General features: G+C 38.3%; 2 protein-coding genes across 2 annotated transcripts in view; one reads left to right on the top strand and one right to left on the bottom strand.

Annotated features, from left to right (window-relative positions):
* The window catches only part of LOC140144564 (cyclic nucleotide-gated channel beta-1-like), a 46141-nt gene extending 39027 nt beyond the window's left edge, over window positions 1–7114 (bottom strand). The window contains exons 1-3 of the mRNA XM_072166385.1: window positions 7005–7114; window positions 3137–3467; window positions 2083–2227 (exon numbers count right to left, since the gene is read on the bottom strand). The gene's annotated coding sequence lies outside the window, so the exon portion shown is untranslated. The remainder of the gene's footprint in view (window positions 1–2082; window positions 2228–3136; window positions 3468–7004) is intronic.
* A 4157-nt stretch (window positions 7115–11271) lies between these two features.
* The window catches only part of LOC140146815 (protein HIRA-like), a 51616-nt gene continuing 50724 nt past the window's right edge, over window positions 11272–12163 (top strand). The window contains exon 1 of the mRNA XM_072168693.1: window positions 11272–11475. Coding sequence (XP_072024794.1) covers window positions 11439–11475 — 37 coding nt within the window. The 5' untranslated portion in view covers window positions 11272–11438. The remainder of the gene's footprint in view (window positions 11476–12163) is intronic.

Genomic DNA, 12163 nt, shown 5'->3' with positions numbered 1-12163 from the left:
AAATGCAATTTGTTTCTAAGTGATTCTCATACGCAGTACTGCGAAAAACACAATTTCAAAACATAATTAGTGAGCATACATGTTTACAGACAGAATAGCAAGGTTACACAGCACTGCTCTGTTACCATGGTTACCAGTGTGCACACAAGAGTAATGACGACAACTACAAAATAATTTGCTATATCTTTCAGATTTTGACAGATAAACACACAGTGTATTCACTAGGATCCACAACATGCTCATCTATCAGGGCACAGTTCTTTAACCCCAATACATTTGTATATTCATTGAATGACCTTTGCAAATTTGGGCACAAAAACTCATACTCAGCAACTTGAGGTCAAATTTTTGCACTATGATTGTTCATTGAGGTTAGAAAACTATGTCATTGGGATGAGGTCATTGTGATCCATAGCGATATCTTTCAGATTTGGACAGATAAATGCACAGTGTGTTGATGAGGATCTGCGAAGGCCAACACAGTAGATTTGTCATGGGATTTATTAATTCTTGTACCGCATATATTGGCTATTCTATTAGAAATCCATACACCCCTCAAGCGGAGGACATGACCTTAATCTCCCACACCCGGGAGAGTAGATTTGAAACGGAGTCACTGATTCAGTTTTAAATGCAATTTGAAATTCACACATACGTGGAAGATTAAAAGTCATGCTTTCCATAGGGGGTGTATGCCCGGGGTGTATGAATTTCAATTGGAATGTCCCAAGTATGTATTTTTTTAGAAGGAGATGCCTATTCTATTAAAATTCATTGACAAGAAGGAATTTTGTCAAGAAAATTTTACAGGTGGATTGATCTATAGATTGTCAACAACACAGGTATAGCAATCATGTTTAAGTTGGAGATTATATTGAAGTCTGAGCATCAATAATTGTTCATCAGGTGTTAGGGGTGCGATTTTCGGGTAATTTTGTGCCCGGGTACGCGGCGCATTTTTCGGGCGGGTAACTGGGTGCCCGAAATTGAAAAAACAAAACAAAAACAAAAAATGAAAAAAACAAAAACATTTTTGTAAGTTATTTTTTTTTTCGGTTTTGTAGTGTCCCTGGACCTAGACCTAAATGCTAGGATCATTATGGTTGACCTAAAAAAATTGCATGATGTTTTGTGTTTTTAATAATTGTATTCATGTCATACTCTATTAATGATTTCAAAATGCACTGAATTTGAATGCATTTTGAAATCATTAATAGAGTTTGACATAAATACAAATTATCAATTTTCATATTAAAAACACAACACATGCAATTTTTTTTTCGAAAAAATGCAAATCGTGCAATATTGCTTGAAATTTCACTCTTTTATATGAATTAAGGGCACAAAAACATTAATTTTTTGGATGTTTTTCACATGCTGTAACAATCAAGTCTACAAAGTCTAATTTCAATTTATTCATTCTAATTTTTGAGAAAAAAAATTTCATTCTTATAACCAAGCTTTTAAAATAACAACAACAAAAAATTGACACAAAAAAAATTAACACAAACAAAAATTGAGTAAAATTTCAGCTTTGACTTGTTCCAAGTCTTTGATTTTTGAGTGCGACTCAGAAAACATGCTGAATACAATATGCATGTTTTTGGCTCTTTTTTTTTTATAAAGAAATTGGTAAATTAGTAAACTTTTTCTTGTCTCTCTAATTAGTGCTAAATGATTGCACTGTTTCATTTGGCAGAACTTGGTAATATTTTTGTAATCTCAAAAAAATTAGTGCCATATTTTTCTAGAATGGACAGTAATTGGGCTATTCCATTTAAAATCCACACTAAGCCTGTAGATTTTGGAAATATCTTTAACAGAGGGAGTATGAATTTCAAATGAGGTGAACATATTAGGCTGTTCCATTTGAATTTCATACACCCTCTGAGAAAGATTCAACCTGAATCTTCCCCTGAAGAAGAGTGTGTTTCCAATGGAGCTGCTAATGTGTTCATTGCATTTGAAATTCATACTCCCCCTGTGGAAGATTTTTCCAATATCTTCCACAGGGATCGTGTGGATTTGAAATGAAATTTTTCTGGAATGGGGATTAATTAGAGTCATTATAGGCTTAATTACCTTGTCTTAATTGGAAGGACAGACAATAGCCCGCTATTTCCTGATGATGTAATCGAGGAACTTAATGAGTTTTTCAATGGTGATTGACAGTTGGTCGATGAGGATATCACGCTGAGCATCTCTGGTGCTTCTGAGGTACTGTTATCTGTGAACAAAAACAAAATTTAGATTACTATCATTATTTTATTTTGTACTGGTAAATAATTTCTTTAGAGGGAATTGACCCAGTCCACACAAGCATTTTATTTCGTCACTGTGTCATAATTTCCTGATTACGACACATCGCTCATTTATTATAATAAATGAGCGATGAGAGCATTCACACGGTCAATGCTTCATCACTGTGTTGAGATTAGTTCTGTGACATCATTTGTGTCATACAAATACGGTAATTTACGTGTCGTCAATCACAACAAGATCGTGCCACAAATTGGACCAATGGTGGAAATTTTCATCATTCGCAAATGATCTGAAGACATGAGTGTATTTATATTTACTTTTTTTAGGAAGGAAGGAAATAAGGAAAAGAAAGAAGGAAGGGAGGAAAGGATAAGAGAAGAGAAGAGAAGAGAAGAGAAGAGAAGAGAAGAGAAGAGAAGAGAAGAGAAGAGAAAGAGAAGAGAAGAGAAGAGGAGAGGAGAGGAGAGGAGAGGAGAGGAGAGGAGGAGAGAGCGAGACAAACACAACAAGATCGTGCCACAAATTGGACCAATGGTGGAAATTTTCATCATTCGCAAATGATCTGAAGACATGAGTGTATTTATATTTACTTTTTTAGGAAGGAAGGAAAGAAGGAAAAGAAAGAAGGAAGGAGAAAAGGAGAAGAGAAGAGAAGAGAAGAGAAGAGAAGAGAAGAGAAGAGAAGAGAAGAGAAAAGACAGAAATGAAGAAAGAAAGTGAAATGAAAAATAGTAACAAAAAAAATAGGTAAAAAGGAAAGAATTGGGAAGGAAGAAAAGAACATATGTGGTAAAAAACAGATACAAATAAAGGAAGGAGAAAGAAGAACAGAAAGGAGGAAGAAGACAGAAACTAGCAGTAATATTGCCATTACCTGCATTTCCATTGTGATCCGACGGACAAAGATCACTATTTTCCCGACCCTGAAGCGCATTTGTAGAAATCCCAAGTTTGCTGTCATGACTCTGCTGCAGAGCCGATAAAATCAACGGACTCGTTGAGATCTTCCCGGGATGCGCGGCTCCATCGCCGACATTGGACGGGAACTCGTAGGCAGAAGAGAGTTTTATAGTCGGTGTGGTGGCACTTATTCCGCACAGCACTGGCTCGCTGGAAACGAGATGTAGAGGTGGCTGCACGTTACAGAGTTCCAGATTCTCTGGTCTATGCTTGGTGTTCATCTTGTGTGGGCTATATATTATGAACTGAAAAAAATGACAACAAGAAAAGTAAATTATCTGGTGTAATGGTCTGGGAAATCACTACATATAATCCCTTCAACCCAAACTCTATAAAATCTTTCATAATCTTACACAGCAAAACCACTGTGCATGCATGCATCCCATGCTATGCTACATTGTATCATTTGTATGACACAAAGTCATATGCAAGGCATTGTTGGGTGAGTACATTTCGCCGATGGAGATCTTAAACCAGGGATCCTGGGGTCAAAACCCAGGGGAAAACTTCTTTGTCCACCTTCTGTGCTTGTTTATTCCTTTGACCAGACCAGAAGATTGTAAACACTAGTACTACATGTACACTGAATGAAAATGCTGTGATGGTGTTGCATTGAATGCTACATGTACATCACTAAACCAAGACTCTGAATTCAAAGCAAATTTCAAAAGCAAAAAATGACAGTCACTGTCCAATATATATCACTCTATGCACTACCAATGCCAAGGATGTATGCGTTTCAGCTTTGAACCAGTTTGACTTTTGAGTAAAATTCCCTAGAAAAGTAAAAATGATTGTTGAGTCATCCAACTATAGACATTGTAAATATTTCATTTGAATGATCATTTTATTATTTAATTTGAGTTATGGCATGAAGGAAGGAGTCAAGGAGACATATAGACAAATCCAACGAGCTGAGTCATGGTCAGCCATTACTGGGTCCCTGGCGCACTGCTGGTGTTATGACTGCCCAATTGGGTGGATTAAAGCCGCTTAAAAATCAATGTTATTGTATTGTGTTATAAACTCCCGCCAAGGCCGACGCATCATTTCACATGTGAGATATACTCAGCGGGGACCCAGCCATGGCTGCCTTTGAGGTGTATACGTAGGAATGCGTGAAATTGGATTTGTATGTATAATAAGATAACCTGTCAGATGGAAATTATCACACATACACATTACATTGACATACAGTATGTACCGTGTGCCGGAGTTTCAAACATAACCTATTCCTTGTAGCAGAAGTACAAAAAAATTTGTGTTTTATGCCGGGCTGTCATCTGTCACGCATTGAGCATTAAACAGTAACACATTCAGGCACTTTCTCACGCCAAGGTAGTACTTGTGTCATGTGCCAAACTAAATTAATATCACATCAAGGTTGTAAAAGTTGACTTGACACCCCTTTGGAACAAAAATAATCTGATTTTTGATGTGGAAAGAACATGAAACCGTAACTACCACATGTATGAACTAGAGAAAAGTGCAATAAAATAGTAACTTCAAATAAGATGAATTAAAAAAGGTAAACAACATCAAAACAAGCTTGAATCTTGGAAGCACATATTTGACAGTTATTTGGAAAGGGGAGGGGTATCATGAATACTCTTGCTCGAGAAGTCTATCCAAGAATTTGCTCACCGATAGCTTCACATTCTAGGCTAGAGACCATTGCATTCAAAATCTAGTCGGATTCGCTGAAGCATGATGCCGTGTAAAACAATCAAAGTTCAGAAGTAAACACAGCCAATCATGACAGGCGATTGCATCAAAAATGTTGCTAAAGTTACACTTCTGCAAAATTTTAGACTGTCCAAAATATGCAAATCTTGCTCAAAAGGTACAGTTCACTAGCCTCATCGCAATAACTTTCATCCAAATTTCAACATTAACAGAACAAATAACCTCCGGTGCAAAAACTTGCACCGCAGTCTGCCCCGAAAAAAAAAACCCGAAAGCAATGCACTCTAGCATCGAATGTGTAACTATCGTGTGCAAATTCGAAGCTTAAGTTCTCAAGTAAGAATACTCCCCAGTCCCCACATGGGCCAGAGAAACATGTATGTCATTCCATAGGTACATGTTTTGCATTTGCTGGCGATTAAAAGCTTCAACAGTTGGTCGCCATTGGCGCCATGGATTGAAGGTTTAGTCGCATCAGAAAAAATCTAGTCGCCAATGCGCCTAAAATGGTCGCACCGACGTACAGCACTGGTCATTACTATAGCTAAAATAATAGTTTCTCGATCATGAGAGTGAGGCCTGAAAACCTCATACTAAATTGTCCCTAAATCATGACATAGCTGGTTTAGTGCATGACACAATAGCGCGATCGATTGTGCATGCACAGGAAATGCAGAGCTTGTGTGGTACATGTAGGCGTTGTACGCCGACGCAATTGTCATTGCGTGCCTATTGAGCTCTCATGATTGAGAAACTAATATTTTAGCTATAGGATTTCAATTTTTTATTAAAGAAGTTACATGTTGTTTTGAGGAATAACGAAGCTTATTGGCATGGCTATTGGTTTTTTTTATTCTGATGTTTGGCTGGTTCCAACAAGCGTCAGACGTGTAACACAGCTAAAATAATAGACCGGGAATCAGGGATCATTAAATTTAAAACATCAACACTCCAACAGATTACACAATATGGATCACAGTAAACTTTAAAATGGCTAGCAGTCCAAATTTTGAGCCGTATACAAGTTTACATGGTGATCTACTGAATTCCAATTAATGAACGCAGCTTTCAATACCAGTTTACCACGACGATTTTTTTGCGTACCGTAGTGCGCTTTAATTTCAGCGTGTGTGACTGAGCGTGAGTAATGCGGAAGTCAATCCAACCATGCAAATGCACTTGTAATTGTCATGTTTTCCCGTGGCGTTGTACACGATAGTATTTAAGTATTAGTACAATGAACAATCGCGGTTGGATTGAGTACAGCCGAGCTGTTGAAAGCTGCGTTCATTTATCTTGGAATTCCTACTTTTGGAGAGCCCCGCAAAATCATCCCCGTCCATGCGAATGTAATATTGAAAACGTATAATCCAGGACAGTAGTACATTTTTATCAAATACTTTACATCATTTATGATACATGTACAAAAATTGTACATTTAATTTTGTACACACACATTTTTGTTGCACAATCAGAAAGTCATGATGACTTAGACTCGCTGAGTCTCATGGACGCCGTTCCTATGTCCATCAGACTCGTATTTCCCATTTTGGATGTCAATGGGAAATACACACTTAACGATTTGCGCCGGTTAGAAACTTGAAAAAAATCTTTAAAATTTTATCAATGTATATAAAAGTGGTACCAACCTTATTGTGCTTGCTAATTTAAGACTCGGTTGAAACAAAATTAAGGATCGAATGCATTTTAGTGTCCAAAAAGGCAAAATTATCGTCAAAGTTCTGCCGAAATCGGCACCCTTGCGAAGGGTTCAGAATTCGAATCGGGAACGAAAATATCCGATCTTTGCGATCAAAAAACACAAAATTACAACTTTAAACACACTATTGGCAAAAGACATTATTACAAAACAATATAGAATAGAAAATTTGACATCATTTTCTCAAAATATTGAAGAAATTTGCTCACTAGACATCGAAAAAGTACGCAATCCAATTCCCGTTCAAACGCGTGAGAAACTGAAAGTGCATAATCCCGACTATGATGACTGTCAGTCTGTCAACACAAAAACAAGCAAAATGCTTGATCTCATCTCATTTAATGCATAGCATGGAAAGTATTTACATTTCTCTTACCAAGTTAATGTCATGTCATAATGAGAAAGCGAGTGACTATAATTCCACTTTCCATCTCAGTTTTTTGGCATCATTCATGCATTCATCCATTATCTGTTTATTTTCTCCATCCTCCACTCTCCAGTTCACCGGAATTAATTAATTGGAAAAAATCTGTGCTATCGATTGATCGAAAAATCAGAGTCCGCCCAAAAGATAAATGTAGCGCCCAATTTCTCGCTTGAAGAGGGCGCTATTCTGTTTCACTGGAGATCCTGGGAGATCCCAGGCCTGGGAGATCCCTTCTGGACATTGAAATCACGATCAGCTTCGGTTTCACATAATTGTTGACTTTATAGTGCACATCGTCATCATCCCTATATCTTTGTGTCAAAAATTGCCGTGATTAATACAGCGACTCCTCTCGTTTTTCAACAGCTACGCATGGCGATTTTGTTCGAGATAGGCCGAGCGACTCAGGATAAGCATACCATGACTATCATATGAGATACCACAGAGTCTATATTCTACACATTATTACGATTTGTGCATGCTCTAGTACCCCATATAATGTTTCTATTACAAGAAAAATCGATTTGTTTTCAAGTAAAACCAGGGTTTTGTTTCCAGTACACTAACTCGAAAAGCAATACACTAATTAGCGGGGCCTTGCAGCTTGCTGTGGATATCTTTTACTGCATTTTATAAGTAAAGATTTTGCAATCCATAAGAAAAAATTGTGATAGGCCCTATATTTAATTTTGAGAATTACAATTATACTTTATAGGTATAAAGGAACACGTTTAATATAGCCCATTCAGTTAAGTTCCAGGTGCAAGTCCTATAACACAATACATATGTAAACTTTCTTTATCTGTGTCAATAATAGAATATTGATTTCAACTGAGTAGTGAGTATAGAGCCGTACTATGGAAAAAATATTTACAGGTTGTTGACACTGTATGGGTGAGCAGCAGAATGAATGCGTGATTTACCATCTCCCCGTGACATGTGGCTTAATTATATGACCGTTCTTCCGGGGGAGGGGGGGACACTTAACACTAATGACGCCCGTAATGACCATATGGGGACCGGTATGCACCCCGGGAAAAGACCTCTGTTTTTGAACAGCGTATGGCTCCCAGGGACCTCGGCCTGAATTTTACCAAAAAAGAGTACAGAGCGAACCTTAATTAGCTCTAAAATACCCGCCTAAATTGCTCATTCATTGAGTTCCTCACATTTATGATTTTCTTTCCAGGCCAGATTCAAACCAAGAAAGACCCTTGAGTTTTCGTATAGCTAGCTCCGAAAGTGAGACTTTTGCTGGCGATTTCCAACTGAACCAAGAAAGGCCTTGATTTTGTTTGCAGCTCACCGGACCCTTTTTTCTGCATGCGTTGCAAAACTTTCCCCCAATAGCCTGCCCGATCCGAGGCTGTGTGCTGAGGCTTGTGGATCAACGTCTGCACCACCCCTAATTACTGCACAGCCCCTAAGTGTCAAGTCAGAATTCTTGCCTCCCCCATTAACCCCCCCAATTATGATGGCATTTCCACTTTGTGGGGCAATTCTGTGCAAAATGTGTTGTGATCTCCGGTCATCTCCCTGACCCTTAGGGCCGTAGCCAGGTTTTTATGTGCGTATTTTGAGGGGCGCTTTGGGGTGCTAGCCCCCAGAAAGCAGGGGCGGCAAAAAAGCCTTGGCGGCGCCAGGATTTTTTTCGGGGGGGGGGGGCATTGAGGGGGCACAGTGAATTTCAGAGGGGGCAAAATCAATCAAATTTGCGCAAAATTGCCACAAAAAGTGGGAATTTTGGGGTTTTACTGGGGGAAACAGGGGGCAAGAGTTTTGACGGGGGAATTTGCCCCCCCCCGTGGCGCCGCCACTGTGGAAGATGAAGGGGCGACAAGAAGAATTATTAAAGAAAAAGGGCTGGACAGAATGGGCGGCAAAAGAATGATTAATTAAAAAGGGCGGTAAATTATGGAAAACTAGCTACTCAGTAGTGTAACTATATGTCGCCAACAGGACCAACTTAAGCTAATTCTTTATTAATAGAAATGGTTTTTTTACTCACCACCCCCCACCTCCACTTTTTAGATTTTCGAGAGTCATCCTGGCTGGAAAATAATTGGCTCAACCTTTTTGGGCTGTTGCTGCAAGGGGCGGCAAAATTTACATTTTCTTTAGCCCCCGGGGTATTAGGAGCTAGGAGTGACCACGATACGTGCATGGTGTGTGCGGGGGGTGAATGTGTCACAGTGTGTGGGGTGATGATTTTGAAAAAGTGGACTTTTTCCAAGAGAAGGGGGGCCCGGGGAATTTTGTGAAAAGTGGACTTTCTTTCCCAAATTTGGATATTGACCAAAAATGCTTCAAAAATCCATATATACTTTTGCAAATTGGGGAGGGGATGCATTGCAACTCCTGGCTACGGCTCTGATCCTCCAACCCTTGAAATTCACCTTCCCGCAAAAAATCCTGGCCCCGCCACTGAAAACGGCTCTTGAGGTTTTCCTGCTAAGGGACGCACCATTAGACTTCAAAGGGGTGGTTTTTTTTCGCCGCCAAAATTTTTTTTTTTAATGCATTTATACACAGTTAGGTGGGGAAAGGTTTTTTTTAGTGTTGGTGGGGAAAGTTTTTTTTTTTTTTGCTCATGTAGTGGGGGAAGTTTTTTTTCCTCAAAACTTCCTAATATATCCCCCTTGAAGTCTAATGCTGGTTTCATACTTTCCTGCCGCTTTGCCGCTCTGAAGATGATTTTACTTCACTGCGCAATCTCACTAAAAACGCTAGCGGTGACCAGCGGCAAGCCGATATATCGATCACTCCACCGCTTTGCCGCGGCGGCAGCACCGCTGGGAGTTGAATTCAAGTCAACTCGGAGCGGTGCCGCTCTGACGTATGAGAACAAAATACCAGTATAAAAGACCCCCTTTTACCGGTATAGGCCTACTGTTAGCTGCTGAAAGAGTAGCTTTCAGAGTCATGCCGCTGCCGCTTAGGCTAATGAAAGTCGATTCAAAGTTTCCCGTTACCCTACTCCGCTCAAAACAAATTGCTGGCCAAATATTTCATTATTTTGAATAAATGTTGATTTCTAACAAACTTTTTAATAAACAAATAAATAATTGTGTTTTTAAATATGTCATAAATCTCTTTCTGTTGATTTTCAGGGATTTTCTTTGCAGTAGGAGCATGGTATATGGCTAATAATGAATTAATAATGAATACCTACTCAATTATCTGTCCCGCACTTTTTGATCTGCTCTGATCTCATCCCGTAAAAAATATTGTGAAACTTTTGATAATAGTTGTACAATCACCTTCATGTGGTTGTAAACTACATCTGTAAACTACAAACTGTGATTTATCACATGTATACATGGGCAGCTATTGGTTTATGCCTGTAACAGTTGCAATAATGAAATAGTATAAAATAATGAATAATGAATAATGAAATGGTCACCTACACAGTCATGAAATATTATGTAACGGGAAACTGGGACTTGACTTTCATTAGCCTTAGAGGTGTGCCGCTCCGCTTGCAGAAAAGTACAAGCGGCATGATGAAGCCTCATGCCGCTCAGCGGCAAGCGGCAGAAAGTATGAAACCAGCTTAATGGTGCGTCCCTAAGAGCGCATTACACCAAATCACTGCGCGAAAGGTGCAATGGTGATGAGTTCCGGTTAAAAGTATATGGCTACTGGAGACAATGTGGTGTCTTTAGGGACCATATTTTTCGTGAGGTTGGCATGTTCTGATTTAAATGAAAGATGATAACCTATTAATGACTAATATAGATATGAAATTAATATTATACAAATAAGAAGAGAACAAGAAAAGTAGGCCCTGTCCGAATTACTGCCAACGGAACAAGTTTTAATGTTAGTTTTGGCGTTGAAATAGCGACGTCGCTTTTCAACATTCAATAAAAAATGAATCTGTAAAGTTCCCCAAAATTGAAGCTTAAATGAAATTTCAGTCCTTAATTAATACAGGGATGACGTTAAAAAGTGAAAAATATTGTCACGCCTGGTAAAAAACGCCGCTTAAAAAAGTTGATTTTTACGTGCTTTTCAATGGAGAAGTTATTTGGTGGTTTACGCCCTTAATATTAGCAATGCGCCCAAATAAGGCGCATAAATATATCGATCATATATTCGGTTCGGCCTACTCCGTTCATACCGTCAAATTTGCCGGGTTCGCGAAAGATTACTGGAAATTGGATAACCCGCACAATTGGGCTAAACTAATTTAGTACGACAGTACATAAATCAATGGGAAGAATAAAAAGAAAATAATTTGGGTGTAATATTTGTACACAAAAAGAAGCAACGCTGTTCTCGCGTGCAACAACATGGATCCAGCACTGATGGTAGCGTTATCTTTGTTGAAGTTTTTGAACCGTAAATGTTAATTTAATTGCCCAAATAATTTGAATCAAGATGAAGCTTTTGAAGCCCGCATGGGTGAATCACAATGGTAAGTACTTACGAGTAAATTGCTTATTAAATTGGTGACAAAAATTAACATTTTTGGTAGCTGTACTGTCATGTTTATGTTTTATGACTCATGACTGCACTCACTGTACAACATACTGTAGGCATAATCGGTATTTTAAAAACCGAAAACCGATAAACCGTCTGTGTAAAACCGATATAAACCGAAAAATCGGTTTTGAAAAAAAAAAAAAAAAAATCGATTTTTTTTTTTTTTTTTTTTTTTTAAAATTTTTTCACAAGTTTTTAATGTTTTTCCTACCCATAAACAAACTCTTAACCCTCCCCCAAACCGTACTACATAATATACAAACCCACCCAAGCCCAACTAACTAACACCCATGTCACAACCCCAAAGGGGAATTGGGGAATTTAAATTTCACCTAAAAATCGGACCTATAAACATATAAAAATATTCTTTTTCAAATTTCAAATGTTACTTTGTTTTAATGTTTTTCTGACCTTAAACAAACTATAACCCTTTTTCCCAGGCCTTACTATAACTATGCAAACTCACCCAAGCCCAACTAACCTAATACCCTAGCCCCAACACCAAAGAGGGAATTAGAGGTAAATTGATTTCACCTAAAATCGGACCTAGACATGTTTAGTGTTATTAAATGCATAAATATATGTCAATAATATTTCAATTACCTTGTTTAGCCTCATCT

This window comes from Amphiura filiformis, chromosome 2 (assembly GCF_039555335.1).
Source record: "Amphiura filiformis chromosome 2, Afil_fr2py, whole genome shotgun sequence".
NCBI classification, from domain to species: Eukaryota; Metazoa; Echinodermata; class Ophiuroidea; order Amphilepidida; family Amphiuridae; genus Amphiura; species Amphiura filiformis.
This window is presented reverse-complemented; position numbering and strand designations above follow the sequence as displayed.